Raw genomic sequence first — 21,528 nt, forward strand, 5'->3', positions numbered from 1 at the left:
AGACAATTTTATACTCTTATAAGTTGTTTTTTATTGAGTGATTCTACTTAATGCTCTAATATTTGACCCCGCAATATATATGAGTCGGTTCAAGATGCCACACCACATCAGTACAGCGAAATGACAGAGTAGTTTAAGTAGTAATAGCATCACTGATCATAGAAAAGATTAGGCATAGATAATATAATTCGAGAATAAAGAATGAATTTGTAGAACAAAGAGTACAAGATAACTTTATAAGAAGAGGGAATGCACCTACAGCATTGTGACCTACTCTAAGCCACGCTATTGGACCCCACCAATTACTTCTTGTGTTAACCGTAGGGACCACAACACAAGTAGTTTCGCACTTGCTTACACGGCACAGTGCAATAGTCATTAACTTCATGGAACGTAGCCATGTTTGGGTTTGGATTATCTTCTCTTTTTTCTATTCTATTCCCACACTATTAAACATCGAACGCCAAGTTCAGCTGTTGTTTGGGCTTACATAATATGCGTCCCAAACACCTCAGTCAATGAGAAATTACAGTCTTAATAAGTAATTTTCTATTTTGCTCTGTGTCTAACCTTACTACTGATAACTCGATGATCTGAGAATACGCTAGTAATACTTTGACGACAATAATGGTCAACCACTAGTAACCTACGAATATTCTACGCTCAAAGGCCATGTTCCACAGCCATAAAGTATAACAGACCGGACTACTACACACTATGCTTGTCTTTCACTTAGTAGACAGACAACAACGCAACAAGTGACTCAAATTGACAACAGTCAACCAAACTCCCCCGAATCTGTACAGAATTGTTGTCAGGCACATACTCACCATGTCTAATGAGAATTTCAAGATAAGGTAATTGAAGCTACCAAACAATAATTTTTCGACTTTTTTTAGCATCCAAAATGGTATGATTTTTTGTTGCACAATGATTTTCACTTAATCATTCATTAGTAGAACAATTAAAACGGTACACCCAACCGACAGATACACGCATCAACAAATATAACCACCCAAAATTTTGTTGTACATAGAACTATTGGCACTAGGCTTCAACACCAGACACCCGTTATCACTTTTCTGTTTGACACAAACATAATATTAGTATAGACGATTTGTGGATATGGCGGTAATTTCAAAGTTGAAATCACGAGCTGATCTTAGCTAGAGCACCACTGAAAGCCTAGAAGCACTGGAGGCCGTTCCGTCGTAGTATGACGCTACTGTGTTGGATACCGGTTCAGTGATCTGGGGGTTAAGCAGTCGCGCGCGAGACTGAAGGTCCTGGGTCTGAATCACCTGCCCACGGTCGTGGTGTGTACTGTTGAGTAGCTCCATACTCGGTCAAAGCAACCACCTAGTGCTTCTAGGTTTTTAGCGGTGTCCTAGCTAAGATCAGTTCGTGATTTCAAGTGTGAAAATAAACACAATAAATTATAAATAGATTCATTGTTATTTTTTTTAAATCTCATGATCATCCTGACTAATTTTAAGGGTCACACATCTCAATATGATGATTAGAATGATTCATTAAAATAATATAAACAGAACGAATGGATTTAATAAACAATCAATAGATATAAAATTGATTTTCTCATGTATTTCCAGAAAAATTAATTTCCATTTTTCTCGGTGAATACCATCTTCACACCCCAAACGTCTGAACTTCACAGGTCATAGCTTCTTAATAGAACTCTGGAAGGTTTCTCTCGGAGAAGGTCACACCAGTGAGTACATAACAATTATCAGTATATATTTGTAAAGATCTCTGTATTTAATAAAAATCATAAACTGATCTAGGTTAAACAACCATTGATAACCTGAAAACACTAGACGGTTGTTTAGTCCTGTTATGGGACTCCTCAATAGTTCGTTTGTAAGGATGGTTGAATTTCGTAGTTGATATCGCGTGATAACCTAAGTTTAAGCAGGTTGGTAGTGAAACAGCTTGTTATTTGTCAGTGGCACTGAATGATGATAGCACAATATCGCAAATTGATCGAAATTAAACATGTCAATCATTGGATGTTGACCCAGTGACCTAATGACCCAACTGTTCTGGGTTTGATCCTTGGTAGGTTCCTGAATGCACACAACTAAGAAATTCCATATTAGGATAAAACAGTTTTCAGATTGTATCTGGTTTTCTACGGTTATCTAAGTTAAGTCGTTCTGTGACATTAACTACAAAGCTTCATTTTAATAAAAGGGTAACAACGAAGAAAGGAAGAAAGAAAGAAAGGGTAAATGAACGTAAAGTTAAACAGTTGTTAAGATATGAATAAAAATAAAGTTGAAAATGTAGACTGTTGAATTTCAGCTCAGTGACAACTCGGTATCATGATAGTCAGTAATGAGATCTGGAGGATAATGTTAAAATAGTCGTCAATATTGAACTGGTCACCCCGAATTGAATTACTTCATTATTCCTATATGTATCTCATCGATCTATCTTTGTTCCAATTCGTAGGAATGACTGTGTAACATCATTTGTGACAGATTTCAAGTTAGTTCATACTCTTCCTAAGTATTTAAAATGGTTTTGTCACTAGAAATGTGTCATCAAAGTTAATATCAGATGATCCGGTCTTTGAATAAATTACATTCTACTAAGATTATTAGATAATAAGATAGGAATAAAGACATGTAGAAGTTCAGGGTCACTGATCACTCCGAGGAGATCATTTTTATTAATCATGAATTATGCATAATATTTAACAATAAGGATTTTTCGGAAGAGTTATTTAGTATCAAGCTAGATATTCTTATTCTCATGATGAATAATTTACCGTTTGCCCATTGATCATGTAATACCTTGTAAAGCATGAATTCGAAATGATTGATTACTGAGTAGTAACCAGTATGATATTTGTTGAATTCTTTAATGTCTTGCTAACAAATACAAATTAGTACAAAACCTAACCCTCTATTATTCTCACAACTACTTCTAATCACTTAACACTTAAAGAATCCATCTCAATTATTCCTTGTTGATGTAATCCATTTTCAAACTTGATGTGTGGGCGAGAATAATAATGATTGGTTGTCTGCTTTGTCACATATGTAGATAGTCTGAAAGGTGTCAGATGAGTTATATATTCTCCTATCCTTATTATTACTTATTATTGATTGTTCATTGTTGTTGGATTGTGTAGGGTTTCTGGTGTGGAAATATATTTACGTTCTAGTCAGGCTAATCATGTGTTCTTGATCTGAGTTGTGTTGAAGTCCTGTAGAATAGACACTAAGAGGGAATCTAGTGTAGATATTCTTCTAAGGTAAATTAACGTCTCATACGTGTAAAAGTGGAAAACCCCATCGTTATAACACAAACTTATTAAATCTATGTGCATTTCATAATCTCATGATAATTAGCTCGATTTATTAAAAGCAAAAAACAAAAAAATATGTAACCGCAAAAAAACTTTTTTATTTTCTTAAAAATACACAAGTGTGAGTTGTATATGCCACTTTTAACTTCGTCCTTGACCTATAATTCTACCGTAATCACATAGTTTATTTTCTGTATCTAGAGTATAGTACTGAATTATTTTGCTATTATTAAAGTGTTTTCATTATCCTTGGATTCATTATGGTTTATGATTAACGTTATGGCATGGTAGTATCTAATTCAATTTAATCACACTTTTAAATTAATGAATAAGGGTAATTTCCAAGAATTTTGTACGCAATGAAATTTCCAAATGCCCTGGTACGGCCGAGAGTGGAGAGAGTCCACTCTACCTCTCCAAATGCTCTCACATGGACACGCGTATATAGCTTCTGCCAGGGAAGTCCTACTCACTGCCTTCTCGTGGCGGGGGTATTGTTTACGAAAATGAGAGGACGAAAAGCGAATGTCCGACGCTTTAACCGGATTCCAAACCAATGGTGCACATGGGCTCCAGTATCCTGCGGGAACAAATGGCGTATGGACCAATTGTTGGTCACCGGCTTCCAGGGGACTGCATCTTACGATGCTCCACTGCCTTGTGGATCAGACCTTCATGTCGAAGGCTCGGGGAGTGGCTCCCTAAGAAAACCACCTGTTTCGGTTTGGGCACCCGGGCAGTATCACAGACCTCGCACATATCGAATGAGATTTGTGTGGCGTATATGTATTTGGTGCTTCCTTGTACCAATATCTATTTATTAAAATAAATAAATAAATCCATCACATATCATTTAGTGTTGTATATACTAAGGTGAAACAGTTGTCTAGTATTCATTTATGTTTAATAGTTTTCTGAGTAAAATAATTTCGCGATGTAAAATGACCTACAAATTGCATAATGTCGAAAACCCTCTAATGACTGACACATTATTATTATTATTATTATTATTATTATTATTATTAGTAGTAGTAGTAGTAGTAGTAGTAGTAGTATGATTTTTAACCATGTAATTGGTAAATGAAACATCTCAATGAATCTATGATAGTTTCGATATACAAACTCACATCTTCCGGAAACCACTGACAACCAACAACTAGTCAATATATTTTTCATTTTGGTTTCTAATAATATTTATGCAAAGTCGTTTGAAGGTGGATCCAGCAAACTCAAAGGGTAGATGAGTGAGACACGATAGACTCAATGAAATCGGTCGCGTATCGATTGCAAACTCTCAAACTTATTAACATGAGCTTTAAGATTTACGTAACTGAAGAAGACCACTCGATGAATCCAAAAGTATTTCTGAGGTGGATGACATATCAAATGACCCGAATGTGAGGCAATCGAAAAATCTAGTAATTTATAACAGTAATATATTAATGAATCTTCATCTTGAGTATAATTAGTGTAGTTTGAATTTTTTATATAGCAACTGGTTGTTTAGACAAAATTTGATGGGATTGAATCCGTTTTTATTAATTAATTCAAATAATTCCATTAGCTGAAATCGTAAGTCAGTTGAAGCTAGACCACCATGGAAAACGTGGAAGCACTGGACGGCCGTTTCGTCCTATTGTAGGACCCCTCGTCAGTGCGCATCCACGATCCCGCCACCGAGAGCTTCGAACCCAGGACCTATCAGTCTCGCGCCAGGCGCTTAACCATTAGACCACTGAGCCGGCATCCAACGGTGTTAATGTCTAACTTCAACCAATCCACGAAGTTCAAATAACTTAAAACGTGAATAATATGATCTCTATTATAAGTTAAACATCAAGCTACAGTTTTTCGTAAAAAAGTTAAGAAGTACTTAGTTGATGATTGTTGTCAGAAATATGTGATGCTTATAAAAGATTTGTTAGGAGGCAACTTTTAAGTTTTATACAACGATGTACGGCACTGCTTTATAGAAGAACACTATGGTTTATTGGCACGTCGATAGGTTGATGTTGAATACAGTCGGGTGTATTAAAGCGGTGTATACATGTCTATTGCGTATGGAATAATAATTATTCTATATATCTGAAAACCCATTACTTTATAGTTATATCAGTGCTCTCATCAACTCAGGATATAATAACTGATATTTAGATAATAGAAAATAACTGGTGGAAATAATCGTAACGGTAAACTGTCCTTCTCATAATTCATCATCAAAGATTTTGTTTGTGATTTCCATTAATGTACATAAATTTGTCTAACTCCGGAACTTCTGATGTAGTAATATTGTTCTCTAATCTAACAGTGTTCGTTATTTGGAAAATAATCCAGATAGCTGACTGTAGAGGGATGTAGTAGCAGTAAGGTGTTTCCCTCAGTGAAGCAACATCTTTAATTATTTCGCCTTGTCACAATAGAGCGATAGGGTTAGAAAAAGTCGAACCTTGCCACAAACGGCCTGAATGTGACCAGCTTCAAACACTTGTCCCTTAAAGTATGAGGTTAATCTCTCAGGTAGCCAAGACCATCACTAATTCAGTTTCCTTTTCAGTTCCCTTAAGACGAAATATCTCTATATAGTGTAGGGCAACCGGGAATTGACAATCACCCTGATATCTCTAACATCACAGATCATTTCGTCTGTTGGTCAACATTTCAGCTACAGGTTGTCTATTAATAGGAATAATACACATATAAACACAGACCCATGATTAAAGGTCATTAAGGAACTCTTAAAAATAATGATAATATAGGTTTGTTTTACAAAAATAAGTAAATCGATAAACCAATTGGTAAACTGAGATTTAGCCCGACAATCCTTTATTGATGGTCTATTCTACTTAATTGTTCACTGACTGACTATCTAATGAAACTTGACCAAGTTCATGAAAGCTGATCAAAAATATTTTTGAACAGCCCTAAATAGTTCCAACCTTTTTTCAAAGCATTATATAACTTTTCACTCGATATCATTAATGTTACCTTGTATACATACGTGTGTACGTGCACGCATGTGAACATACACTTGTTCGTATATATGCATCCAAACATACACACACACACACGTGAAACAAACTAATGTACAGAAAAATCGATCCGTTTATTCGTATTGTTTAGTAAATGTGTTTGTACAGGAATTAATAATAAAACTAATTAGGCATATACGTGCTATCTAAGATCTTATTAATAACATAAGCATAGATTTGATTCCTTAATCTATTTTTCTTCACTGAACATTTTGACGGTAGAAAGTTCTACAGAAATAATGCTATACAAGTGTACATGTATGTATGCGTGTTGGTAGTAGGATTTCCTTCGGTTCCATCCATTTGTTTAAACTATCAACAAATAGAGATTGAATACGCGAACTTCATTCTCATAAAATGATATCATTCCGTAAATTATTGAACATTAGAGGATAAATCCACTACGTACTAGTTCCGTACATGTTATAACATAGTTAAAAATTATCCATCCAAAAAAATATCCACTATGACAAAACCCAGTTCGTCGCTGTAATTTCACTGTGAACAAATTACTCTGAAGTAGTGTTAACTTATATTCAACTAAATAACTCATTACAAAGTGTATATCAATGTGTATCAATGGAAAATCATTGAAAATCACAGGGAATTGGATAGCCATTCCAATCTAGTTTGGAACTACTTAATCTAATTCATCCAAGCTTCAGAATCGGATCGAATCTAAGACGTTCAGCTTTCATAGTGAAGATGACATAGATTAACATTGGGCTGAATTTCGCTGATCCACAAAATCTAACCCCAACTAATAAACGATGTCGTAAACGATATCCATTTCACGCCGTACGTGGTTGGGCTCCACTTGGTCATTGCTTCTAACTAAAACTTAATGGAGTTTCCTCTCTAAACTAGTCATTAGTTAGGATATCATTTCTAACAATATGAGTAATTTCTGTAAATCAGTTAAGTTTAAAGTTTGTTTAGGTTTTGAATTCAAATCCAGTTAGAGTATTATTTATAGCTAGGGTAGACGGAGCACTGGAGACTTCAGTCTCTGGATTTTCTTATACATTGAAAGTATTGTATTGCTTGCATTGCTCTTCTGGGCAACATCAATGGCACATACTAGAAAATAAAATGAGCTTTTAGAAATTCTTGTTGTGATTGGTGGAGTTCAGATATTTTGGTAGTGAAATAGTTGTCACCAGGGTCATTGGATGATTGTCCATGTCTCAAATTAATCGAAATTGGAATCGTACCATAGAATTCTGACTGAGTGATTTTAATGGTTAAGTGTTTTAAGAATTAACAGTTCTGGATTGATCTCCGGTGGGATCGTGTGTACTTAACACTGAAGTGTCCTATACAAGAACCAAACAACTGTTTAACGCTAACTGGTTTTTAATAGAACCAAAAATGAAGTTAGTCTGTGATAAACACAATACACAAAATTAAGAATAACTAACGGGTGAATTATGTGTGTAAGTTGAATACGAAGACTATGCTTGAATCGATAAATTGTTAAAACATTGATCTTGAATGAATGTCTGATCCATAGTTCCGTTTAAGCCGATTCGTTGGACTTTGTAATGACGCTGAGAAGAAAAGAAAAAGACCAGAGTTGACAAGGGTGTTCAATGGAATAGAATTATTTTATTTTGTTGTATGGTTGATCAATAAATGGATTCTACATTTTCTATATTATCGATATCACGAACCAACCTGAGTTAGACATACATTGGAAACCAGGAAGCACTAGACAGATGTTTCATCTCGATATAGAACCTTTCGACAATGCACACCAGCGACCCCACTACGAGAGAACAAACCTAGAACTTACGGTCTCGTGTGCAAACGCTTAATCCTTAGACCAATGGACCGGGATTAAATGATCCACACATCTAACCTCCATCAATTCACGATATTTTTCAACCGTCTTTCATTACTTGTAGTGAGTAAATGCCCTACACTCGATATATTTTACTAATTTCGAGAGGTAATTCCAGAATCCTAGTGCGAAACTCTAACTAGTGTAGCTTGAGAGTTTATAGACAACTAAATTCTACATCTTTTAATTTTTAATTACACTGAAAATTTTTCTCAGAAATATGTTCAGTAAACATCATTCACATAAATAATGAATCATCTAACACAATTTAATAATAGAGTTTCTTCATCAGTCTACGACCTTTTCATATAATCAATAGTTTTATTCATCTATCAAGAACATGGATAAATTTCTGATTACACTGATGTGTTGGACTGTACTGTCCAGGTTGTAAATTGCTTAGTTTGTGTTCAGTTCCTTGGAGTGGTAAATTGTTCACCAAAAAAGATACATAAATGAATGTTGAGTAAATGTCAAGTATCACATTGATGAAACATTTGATATTCAACAAATAGGGTATTGGTAAGAATATTATTTGATCAATTTCTGTTGGCCTATGTTCAGTCGGAGCAAGTGTATAGATATTGTTAGTAATTAGTCGGCTGGGTCTGGATCCCAGTGTTTATTTCCTCACTGAAACTTGAAATCCGCACCTAAGACTTCGGTCATTTTAATACTGATAATGGGAAACATAAAACGTTTACAAACAGCAGATGTCAATACATTGAAAAAGTTAATGACTATTTGTATTGAGTAGCTCAGTAGAAAACACATTGGTGTTTAAAGTGGTCGTTATTGGATTTGAGTGTCAGCGTGATAATAAACACTGGAATATAGGTACACTTATTTGATAAGTTCTAAATAGAAAGGAAATACATGTTATGGATCCCAGTAATAGCTTCAATTCGAAAAGTATGCTAACAACTTTTCACTACAAAGGATATCAGAGATACAAATCGAAATTCAGTTCTGAATAATCGACAATGGGAAAACACATATATGAATAATAGGATAGTTTCTCTCTCTTCTTGTAAGTAACCTATTAGTTTATTACCCAAATGCTTACTAATTAACATTAACTATACTACAGATTGTCCGTCTAATTGGAGAAATTTATTATTCCTAAAATCATGAATGGAACGATTCATGGAGGGTTTTTTCACCCCAACATGTTTCATTGTAATACTTCTAAAAATGTACTCAACTGAACCCACTTTCCAGATCCTAATATTATGAACATGTTACAAGAACGGTTAAAAGTTATGTTTATTGAATCACATTCAGTAGAGATTGGAAACTGAACTTTATTTCTATATGGGAATTCAATATAATCCTCCATTTTAATAAGAAATTCCATTATATCCTTTTGCTAATATCAACATTAACATTACAATGGTTACTAACACTATTATTACGATTACTGATACCACCATTATATTATTATCGATTAATTATTTATTGTACTTTTGTGAACTCATACAATTATTACTAGCCATTGAAATGTTGAACAGAAAATTTAACTTTTACAACTATGGCATATAAATACTAAAGAAAGAAACATGAAGAGTGAAAAGAGTTGAGATGTCAAAGTATTGATTTCTTAGTTGGAAAAAAAATGCTTTAAAATTTCACGAATGTAGGGAAAATTCTATTGGACGTGATGACTTGTTTGAATTAGTTACAGAATGCAAAACAGAGTACTATGGAAGCTCTAGCCGAAAATCATGATCTATGAAGAAAACTATGTTGAAAGTGAAGTGGTCGCATTCTATGCACATCACATTACATTATAAGTTGACTGGATTTGAAGTATGTAAACCAATGAATTTCAATGAGTGAGTGGTCTCATACTAGTCATGAAATGTAAATATTCCGAATACCACCCTTTCAGAATCGTTGGTATTTGTTGGTTAGTTGTTCAAAAGTCAACCTAAACAGTTGCTTAAAACTTCTTGGTTCACAATGATAATTTGGTTAGTTTCAATTCGTAACTTTAATTTGTTGTAACCTCTACTAACCATTTAAATTACTGTGTATATGTATAACGAATGACTACTACATATAAATTCAAAATTTCCTAATTTATTGAATTAGTTACACTATAATAATGAAATGGATTATGAGATTTCCTCTTATTTGATTTCATATTAGAATGCTAAATTTGTGAATATCGTGTAACTCGAAGACAATCATCAAAATTTGAAGAATCACTCTATTGATGTTTGTCCCGGTACAAAACTCATTAGCAGTGACTTCACATGACCCAACTTAGCATTGAACTCATAACTATCAAGTCTAACAGTGGAACGTTGTGAATTGACTTATAAGGGTTCACATTTCTAACTGCAGCGGATTCGTAATATTAGTTTACCATTATTAACTCTAATGAGATTGAATTTTATCATTTATAAACTCTCGGTAGAATCTTGGAAGCTGTTAAAATCAGTTACTAGCAAATATGTGGTTGTACGATCTTGGGTTCTTCTGTCCTTGAAGATATCATGTATACGTACTACTGACAATTCTCGTACTTGTACACAACTATTATTCACTGCCTAATGGTATTTAGTACTTTCCCGGTTGGTGTCAGTATGATGTTTGGGATGAAGAATTGTTTTGTTTCATTTGAAAATAAAATGAATTTTCTTCGTTTACATAGTGGACTGATCTTAGATTATTATTGCAAACCAGGGAGCACTAGACAGTTCTTTCGTCATAGTGCTGGACCTCTCAACAATGCGCGTCTATGAACGCACTACGGTGTACCAAAACCAGGACATTCGGTCTCTTGTGAAAACGTTTAACCTCTAAATCCGACGGTTTATTGTGCAACCATTTCCTATTGACTGCGGTGGCAAACTATCTCAAATCTGATAGAGTGAGGGGTTGTACTAGTGAAGGTTGTATGCTAATGAATAGGAACTCGAAAATCTATTAGTTGTCTTTATTGAGGGGCCTGAACGTCCTAGGTATGATCTCTGACGTTTTTTGTGAGTCTTGACTGCCGATAAATATTATACCAGAACGTAATAACTGTCGACAAGACTGTAATTTATGGAAGAATTAATCAGATTTAGGACAATAGGTTTTGGATTTTGGTACGAAATTCATTCACCCATTTGGCTAAATAGCATTTGCGCATTTTAGCTTATGTCAGTTCGTGATAAAAACCCTAAATTTAATTCCTAACCCTAACCATCAACTGTAAATCATAATCTTTATTCTTCACATAGGTTTATAAACCTCATTTAGCTCTAGTAAGTTGTTGGACGTTCACAAGGTCACTAAGGCTCCGTACAAATGTCGTCCATAAATTATAGTCTCGTCAGTCAATCTCCACAAAATCCTTTCATTAAATATGAGATTAGTCAAAGCTCAACAAATGACCCGTTATTAATTTTTTGACTGTGGGCGTATTGTTTTTGTAACTCTCGTAGGACAAAATAACTAATTAAAGTCAATTAACGGTGTGCTTACCATGTTATCATAGTTTTTTTAAAAATCTGACTTCAGAGTGCAGATTTAATTGGAATCCGATTTATGAATGTCTTAATGATAATGGATGGTTGGTGATAGTCAATAAGAAATAGCAGGCCTATGCTTCAAACTATTTGGCACTAGTTAGTGAGGCGAATCTGTAATCTTGTGAGAACTGATGCTCTTTCATGGATTCGGTCGAACACACTTCATCCAAGTTCACAACATCTTAGGATATGTATTTGCCAACAGAAACTTATCAAAATTCAGTCCTGAACATCAACAACAGGAAAACAGAAACTCATGCTAATAGTATATGTTCCGCTTTTAGGTAACTTCAACAGTCAAACTGATATAAAAGACTTTCTAAAAAGTCCTATTTATTCTGTATAGTTTTGCTTCAAAGAAATTCAGTCTTCGGGACTCCTCTCGACTTTTACGAGGAATACTTTGGATACCCTAACACAAACTGATAACAGGACCATTAAAAATCACCGAAACACTATATATGGATGTATCATCCCTGTAGGTAAAATGCTCCTCAGTTGTGAGCATTCTCAAACTTACTAGGGATTGAAGCTAGTTTCACTGAGAGCACTTAACCTTCTAACCTTTACTGAGACTTGTTCGTGACAAATAGATACTTATCTGTGTGTTTGGTCAGCAGCTGAGCTCATGTCGCTAGAGATATGTAGGTGGTTGTTAATTCCCGGGCGCTGACACTGGAAGACTATTTCTTCTTCGCGAATGATCTGAAAATGAAGCTGAGTTAAGGTTATTCCTGACAACAAGCGATCATGATCGCAGTGTCGAATGGACAACTTCTTAAGACCGGTCACGCATGACTTTCTTATGAGCATTTTTAAGATATCTTAACTCTGCACTTTAAAGGCCTTGCTACCGGAGATCGATATCTGGGGCAAAGTATGAAGTACTATTTTAAAAGTTGATCTTTTCTAACCTCGTTCTTCTGTTTTAGGAAGGCATTCTTTGCCATGATAGTCCACCAAATTAAAGTAACTCATCACTATTATTGATCTCAGTATACACACAATTACTGTTAATATTATTTTTATTTCACTGAAGTCACGAACTGATTTAAATCAAACAACTATTGAGAACCTGGAAGCATTGGATAGTCGTTTTGTGAATGTGCACTGCTGATGAGTTTTATACTAAGAAGAAACGACCATTCAATGCTTCCAGGTTGTTAATGTTTGTCTAACTTAGATCGTTTTTTGATTTCGATGAGACTTAACAATCCCCGGAACCCCATACTGACATTTATTTATATTGTGAAATCGTTCCATCAAAGCAACAAAAAAAATAATCTAAGTATTTTATTTCTGGTCACTCATTATCATTCGAAATTTTAAGGTCACAATGATCGGTTATTCGAATTATCGAATTCGAACTGAGTAAATAAACATTTTGTGTGCATCAATATTTCAGATTTTTTTTTCTAACTGGATAGATGTTTGATGACATGGTTGCTGCCTGTCTTATAAAAATTATATAGAATTACTTATCACTAAATATTATGTGTATTCATGTACTTGTCCTTATGTGATTGATGGATGATGAAGTGAATAAACTTTTCAAAGATCTTACATTAAAGATAAACTCAATATACCAGATTTATCTTATATTCTTCGTCCATTAAATTATTAACTTTTGAATTGAGAAGTATTGGTAAATGTTGACTACCTAGTTGGAGTACGCTTGATTATTGTAACTAATGGTTAAAGATGTAGGCGAAAGTGGCTTAGAATTAATCACAATAATTCAGTTGCATTCGTTATTTGTTTACTCTTAGATCTTTAGATTTAAAATTTCATACTCTCCTATCCTAAGAATTTATATTTCTTCTTGAATCATAATGTCTATTCCCTAATCTTTTCTACCAGTACTAGTTGTACCACTCTAGCATCTCGTACAGATGTGTCAACTTGAATTATTGAAGGTTCTATTTAAATTAAAACTCCGTAGAATTTATTTATGGTAATATTAATCGACCACCTAGTACTAACTGATAAATATTGTTCTTTAGTTCTAAATACTGCTGAACAAATTCAACAGATTAATTAATTCGTTATTTTCGGTGTCTGTTTTTGGTTACTAAATAATCTACAATGATATAATTCACCATAAAGTTGTAGTAAATAAAATTTCACTAAAGAGAGAAGCAGAAGAACTGATGAAATAGGAAGATCTACTTGTATTTGATCTATGACTTATTAAGTATATGTACAAATGTACTTCAATAAAAGACAAATCTAACACTTGAATCTACTAAGGTAATTAATTACTGTTGAGTCAACATTGACTGAATCACTGATTGATCACTGAGTAGTAAATAGATTATCAAATTATCTAGTTCTTAGTGTTTTTGGTTGAAATATTTTGATAAGGTTATAATATGAACATCAATCCAAGTGACTAGAATTGATGATAGAATCATGGATGTTAGGTGATTTCAGACAATCAGTGGAAAGTTCTGGACATTCATATGTGCTTTGTTGAATTATAATTTTTTTCGATTCGACAGATAATTTAGTTTAAATGAAGTGGTTTCAAGGAGACTAATTTTAATGTGTCGGTGGTATTTATCAGGAATTGATTTTAACATGACAACTATTAAAAATTAGGAAGCTGTGAACAGCTATTTTTGTTATACTACGGAAGTTTTCATGAGTGGGCGCTCACGAAGTCGGAGTGACTTGAACTCAGGATATTCAGGTTTGTGAAGCATCATTTAACCACTAGACAACCAAAGAGTCAAACAAAAGGACAAAACAGTTGTCTGATTTCCTCTGGTTCATAGTGGTGACCCGACTAAAAACAATCTGTGACAAATGCTACCTGTAAAACACTTTATAGTTCTATACAGTTTATTGAAGTTGTGTGATTGTTTACTTCCCTTTTTTTCTTGACGACAAATTAACTTGGTATAATAAAAATGTGGTACCCTAAAAGAATTATGTTTCACTACACTCGTTTGCATATAAAATACATAAATAACTTGTAAGAAAAAATGTGAAGTGATTGGACATGTCTAACGTATGCTCAACCACTGTCTAAATCAATGACCAATGTTTGATGGTGAAGGATTAGGTTGGATGAATGACAAAGATATTCAAACCAAGACATAACACAGTCAAAAAATCATTGACTTTTGGAATGAATTGTGTGAGTAGGTGTAGGTTCACTGGTTGAGGTCTTCACAATTATCTTAAACAGCGGTTGGAGTTCCTGATTGTCTCTGAACTCATCAATGAATTCATTTTATTTTAAGTAACTTTATTTGTTTGCCGTTATCTTCAACATGTTCAACATTCAATAACTGCATTCTATTCAACATTTTCGGCCATTTTTCCGTTTATTTGGTAATTGAGTGTTGTAGATTAGAGTAGAATATTTATAAACGACTTCATTTCAACAGGTAAGAGTTGTCTACAGTTGTCTTCTATGAACATATCATCGTAGAGTAGTCCAACTTCTCTGATGAAAAATACAAATATTGTGTTAGTTATAGTTTGAAATGAAATATCTAATGAAGATTACATTTTAATATACATCATTCATTTACTTAATAAATGGAAAGATAAGTACAAGTGCTAGCTAGGTACTTATTGAACATTGAAAACGTTGCAAACGACGTTATCCGTTTGATACACTCATGTGTAAAATTAATATTCCTAACAAGCCTAATCAGTTTTAAATTATTTACACTAAAAAGTTAAATGAATCCCGACCTCAGTCTGTTTTTATTCCAATTGTTAGTTATCTGTTTATTTGATGGATAGTTAAGTTTACTCACCTTGAATAATATCATCTTATACTGGATTGTCATTTAAGGCTGACAAAAGGATTGTAGAAGAAAATTTAACATAATTTAGTCTCTTAAAAATGATTTTTATTTGGATGGTGCCTTCTAATATAACACAGAAACTTAGTTACTGTAATTGTTTACTTTCAGCGTTTTTCACAGATGGACAAAACGTATGTGGACATGTGTATACTCCATGGGAACGTGTAACATAAAATCAATGACATTTAGCTAAACAAATATTTCGATATACATGAGAGCATATGTTTCCAGATTTTGGGTTAAACTGATATTTAGGATTGATCTTGATTTGATCTTTTTAGTTGAATTCTTTGGTAAATCGTTTTAATAAACATGACAGTACTATACCGATAGATACCGACATATGGCAAATAGGCTTCTAGGTAAATAAATGCATCAATAAAATACCAATAGCCATAGATATTCAAAATTTATTCAGCGTAAAGCTATCAACAGTTTTGTTGGGTACATGTTTTAATCTTTGCAAAGTTCATATCTCATCTCTACCATTAATCTGAACTAATGTGCTCATGTTTTTTTAAATATTGAAATTGAGTTCTTTAAGCTGAGTGGTTCAATAATAAACCATGCATTCTCTTTCTAGATAACGTCATCCATAGGAACTTTAAACAGTAGCACTGAAGATGTTGTCTAGAAGGACGATAATGAATTCTTCATGATTAAACTACATAAGTCAGAGAACACAACTTTACCAAAATCATTCACCCAACATATAGTTAATCAGTACCACCTCGAAATTAAGTATATTCAGAGTAATATTGTTAAAGCTTATTTTATTTTGATGGAGTTTTGTTCTCTGAGCTGGATGGTTTGGTCGTGGAGCTTTCATCTTTCTTCTGAACGACATCATCGGCACAAACTTCAGATAGGAGTGAAGTGTTTGAATTTCTCCATATGCATTTCACAGCTTGTTCTGTACACTTCGACGTTGATTGGTTCTTATTGACCTTAAATTTGTCATTGTTTACTCCTTTGTTTTATATAGAAGTAAGTCTGAAGTAAGCAATGACTATATTGTCCAGAATGGTAATGAAAGCTTAACAATTAGATCATCAAGATCAGAACAGACAACACAAATAAAAGTATTCAAATCAAACTATATATTTCTTTCGTGATTTCAGAACAATAAGTATATAACGTAATAGTGAACTTGTTACTTTTTTTGTCGAAACAGAATCCAAGTAACTACTTAGTGTTTTGGAAACAGGTACCTATTAGATAAATCGTTGAATTCCTATCAGTCAAATTTATTTCATGTATTGGGGCGGTTAAACATGATTATTACATGATAAGAATTTTTTTCAAGCTCACTAATTTGTACATTCCTCATATTGACTTGAAAAATCATATTCATCAAGCGATTTATCCATCGATTAATTTTCGAGTATTTCAAAGAAGATAACGATATACTTTTCATGATAGCTAACTAGATCAACAGTTTTATTTTTCTAGGGAAAAAAACTGTAATTTATTTTCATTTTTTTATAAACAGTTAACAATTGAGTCATTAAAGAGGAAGAATGTATTTGTAAAATTTCAGCGAAATAATTTGAAGTAAATCCAACGTTTCGCCTGGCAATCTGGTCCAATAACAAAATTTTGTTGTTTGATTATATTTTCATTGAAAAAGCTTGGATCAGATTGCCAGGCGAAACGTTGGATTTACTTCAAATTCTTTCGCTGAGATTTTTCAAATATATATTCTTCCTCTTTAATGACTCACATTAACTCGGCGCCCAAATATTGTGAAACTATTCGTTCAAATTTAGACGAAAGTTCTTATTTAGTTAAAAATTGACTTTTGAAAGTGTAATCGTCAACTGTTTCTATTTACAAATTTCTATACTTGTATATGATCTCGGTTAAAAATCTATTAGAATGCATTGAAGAGAATAGTTCCATAAAATGAATAACAGACAATTCTACTTATTCTTGAGATATGTCAAAAAAAGTGTGAGGAAGTAATTGTGAATAGATTTCTATGCCTCTCAGTTCTTGTTCAGAGTTCATTTACCCCAACCCTCATCTTGTTCTAATATACTGTGGTGTTTGTAATCGGTTGTACGTCTTGGATAGTGTTGAAAAATCTATGGTTCAAATTCTAGATATTCATGATTTCAGTACAAAACCGACATGCTGATTGCATACAATTCCAGGTGAGTCTGTTCCGATTTCAGTTGTTAATTCTAATACTAATGAGTGTATTTTAGATAATACCGAGTTTTTATCCAATACAATGTCGGACAGACTCAGGATCAACTTAAGAAGATGTACAACCGATTACAAACACCACATATACTCAGTCAAAACTCTAAATGTACACCACTAGGGTATTTGCATTATATTATTATATAGTTTATAAATTTTAATATGTATGTAAATAAACTGGAACGATTCTGAAAGAATTTAAGAAAATGTTGAGTTCCATAAATACTGTGAATCTTCTTAAGAATAACTCAGTTAAATGATTTCTTTTCGAAAGATATTCATTCATGATACTTATTAAAGTTGAAGTACTTTATCTAGGTGTATACGTTTGAAACATTTATTACATGTACCTACATATTCATTTCAGATTTGTGTAGTAAGGACAGAAGGCCTACGTCCTATATTATTCCTTTTCTAGTATGCTTCTGTGAGTGTCCAGTCTTCTCTTGAAAGAGTCAATTGAAGGTGCGGACACCACTGTTTCGGGCAGCAGGTTCCAAGTATTGATGACTCAGTGTGAAAACCTGTATGCCGCGGGTATTTTGTTCGTTCTTGGCTTTTCTACTCGCATGCTATGATACAGGCATTATGAGTTGATATTGAATATAAAACTCTTCACTTCCTACGTTATTTGCTTATGATGCCTAAAAATCTGTGAAATTTCTTCCTAAATACTTCATAGAATTTATTCAAAATCTTATTTTGAATCAAAATAGAGTAAATTGTTTATTCACTTCATGAAATTCTAGTAAAATGATATGCCTTTATCATAAAATAGAGAAATGTCATATATTTGGACTCTCTATGAGGATCCTTTGGTAAATAATAGTTCTTTACACTTTCTTGTCTAAGACATACCTTCTTTATCATGTTATGAATGAGAAAAAGTAAAAAGATTACTAAAGTTAAAGTTTATTTCCTATGAATTTACTATCGACATTTAAAGATATGCTTATAATAGCAGAGGTTGAATTCCAGTCTTGAAAATTCAAGGTTCCTGGATGATTTTCAGCTTGTGACTATATACACATATTACTATGACAGTTAACTATTATATTCTGGTTTTTGAACGTTTTTCTTCAAAAGGTTCCATAAAATATTCACGATTTCTTTTCAGGATTGAAAGTCTCCATGGTAAATTTTTTGTGAGCATATGTTAAGTTTTCGTAAGAATTTTCTATCATTTTATAAGTTTATCGTACAATTTTTACTATTTTGGTAATGTCAAGGAAGGCCTCTATAAGAATACAAAATTTAGTTCCAATTTTTTTATTTTTGGGGGAATTTATTAATGATCAAAGTGATGTAGACGAAGGAATACTATAAAAAATTCAGATTCTTCACTAATTTTCTCTTAGATTTATAAATTAATTTCAATGATTTTAATATTGCCTGAAAGCGCAGAATGTTAGCTCTATAACGATGTATTAATCATATTTTTATGATTTTTTGTTTAGAAGTTATAAGCTTTTTTATTCACCCTACCGAGGTATTAATCGCTTATGCTGTGTAATAGAAGTGACATACGCACTCCGATTGAATTATGCTACGTTATGGTCAGGAAAATAAACTATATAAATAAGCGTTAAACGAGAGTTAGCGAAAATTTCTGACCTGTCTGTCTAACCAGTTAGTTTGAAATGACTGTTTCTGGTGTTAGTGGAAGTTCATTAGCTGCTGCCCCTTCGACTACTGGGGTAAGAAAATCTGCAAAATCAAAAAAAGCACCATCAATTCATCCTCCATATGGAGACATGATAAAGAAAGCCCTCAAAGAGCTGAAAGAACGTGGTGGATCAAGTCGTCAAGCTATTGCTAAATATATCAAAACTAATTACAAAGTCGATGATCGCGCAGAAAGTCATCTACGTCGTGCTTTAGTTACTGGTGTTAAATCGGGAAAACTTGTTCACACTAAAGGAATTGGTGCATCTGGATCATTTAAACTTGCAGATAAAACTGTGACACCGAAAAAAGTTGCACGTCCTAAAACTTCAAAACCGAAAACTACTCCAAAGAAAGCATCTACCAAGAAGCCAAAAGTTGTCAAACCCAAATCAACTACCAGTCCAGCAAGTAAACCAGCTGCTTCTAAACCGAAAGCCACCAAACCCAAATCCGCCGCCAAGCCAAAGAAAGCGAAATCGCCACATAAACCAAAAGTAAGTCAAATGATTTCTTGACTCCTTATGATCTTATAATTATACGTGTGTGATTTATGACCTTAAGCACATCGAATGGATATGAATTCATAGAAATATTCTTTTCTTTCTTATAGACTGTGAAGCCCAAGAAACCAGTGGCAAAGAAGACCCCGAAAAAAGTTGCAAAGAAATAAATGTGAATTATTTTTATAGTTGATTCTTATCATTGTTACGCATTAGCTTGTACATATGTTCCATACTTGTTTCACATACATCTTGTATTTCCTTAACTACTACTATATGCCACTTCTGATTGTTCAGATTGTATTTTATTTATTCTTCATTATCTTCATTAATAAACGTGTATCGCCATCCGTTTATTATGGGGTTTTTTATTTGGCTTTGGATGGGTTTAGTAGGGAGATCTTTTAATGGTTATTGTGGTAATATTATTCACTTCCATAGCGGTATTTGTTATGTGTGCTTTCACAGCTGTCTGGTTTCCTTTAGCTCCGTACGTATCGTACTCGGGTGCACAGCCTGTCGTCGTCGCATTGTTAGGTTTGATTGGCTCTCTATTGGCGCTATCGATCGCGTTGTTGCTGGTCGGTTGGTTTGTGAAGTCAAGACGTCGTCATTCGCAAAAGTTACTGACTGTTTACAACAGGTCTTCTTGGTTGCGACAGTGCTATTCACGAATTGGAAATGATGATTGGTCTTCTCAGATTCCAAACGTGAACAATACGGCAAACGCGCCTCCCAGCAGACAATATTATTCAGCAGTGTCAGAGGTATGTTTTCGATGTGATTTACTAAACTATCACGACTTTTGTTTAGTGCACTTTCAACATTTGTTAATACAACCTTAGTGATTATGGGTACATCGTGTTTAATATATCCCTAGCACAGTTATCTTGTTTTAGGTTCAGCTCTATATTTCTCAATCAAGCCTGGCTAATGATTTCTGTAAGGTTGCTAATAATGGTTACTTGCTCATAAGATGTGTCCGGGTGTTCAATGCTTGAGCTCCCATGCTCTTACGGACATCTCGTCTTCGTGTCGTTCCTCATAACTTTGCTCTTTGAGTGCATGGACATACGTAACCTGCTTCATTCGTATCGGTCGGTCTCTTATCCTAGAATCCGTGCCAAATTTAGTAGTGACCCCTTTCAGAACTAGCTTCGTTGCTATAAAATGAGTCGCCAAGATGTGTGTATATATCCCGATAGACAACTCTATACGATATTATCGAAGCGGTGCTAAGACTTCGAAGGTAGTTTAAGTTAACGACCCATCAACCATATAACTGCGCAGCAACCAATCATGTAGCTACATTTTCCGTTTACAGCTATAGAAACCTTCATCATATAGCCTACTTTGGATTTCGCCCATATATCTATCGGGTTGAAAAGTGTCACGTGCATACCCACTGAAGGAGTTACCAGGTGGGAGTGGCAGTGAGTATAACATGTGAATTAAGTGGTAGCTTAAAGCTATTTGAACTGTTCCTCAACATTTACCTGGTCTATGAATGAGTCTGATAACTAAGTATTTTAATTGTCAGATAGCCTATCAGTACCTGTCTTATTGACCACAACAGCAATCTGGTGCTACCTAGGGTA

The 21,528-nt window shown here is 33.8% G+C and overlaps 1 protein-coding gene across 1 annotated transcript in view; it reads left to right on the top strand.

Moving 5' to 3' along the window:
- The window catches only part of MS3_00010051 (uncharacterized protein), a gene marked incomplete at both ends in the record, with an annotated part of 121,487 nt that extends 102,212 nt beyond the window's left edge, over positions 1–19,275 (top strand). The window contains one exon of the mRNA XM_051218385.1: positions 19,220–19,275. Within this exon, the coding sequence (XP_051073124.1) occupies positions 19,220–19,275 (56 nt within the window). The remainder of the gene's footprint in view (positions 1–19,219) is intronic.
- Positions 19,276–21,528: the final 2,253 nt, after the last annotated feature.

Source organism: Schistosoma haematobium, chromosome 1 (genome assembly GCF_000699445.3).
Source record: "Schistosoma haematobium chromosome 1, whole genome shotgun sequence".
NCBI classification, from domain to species: domain Eukaryota; kingdom Metazoa; phylum Platyhelminthes; class Trematoda; order Strigeidida; family Schistosomatidae; genus Schistosoma; species Schistosoma haematobium.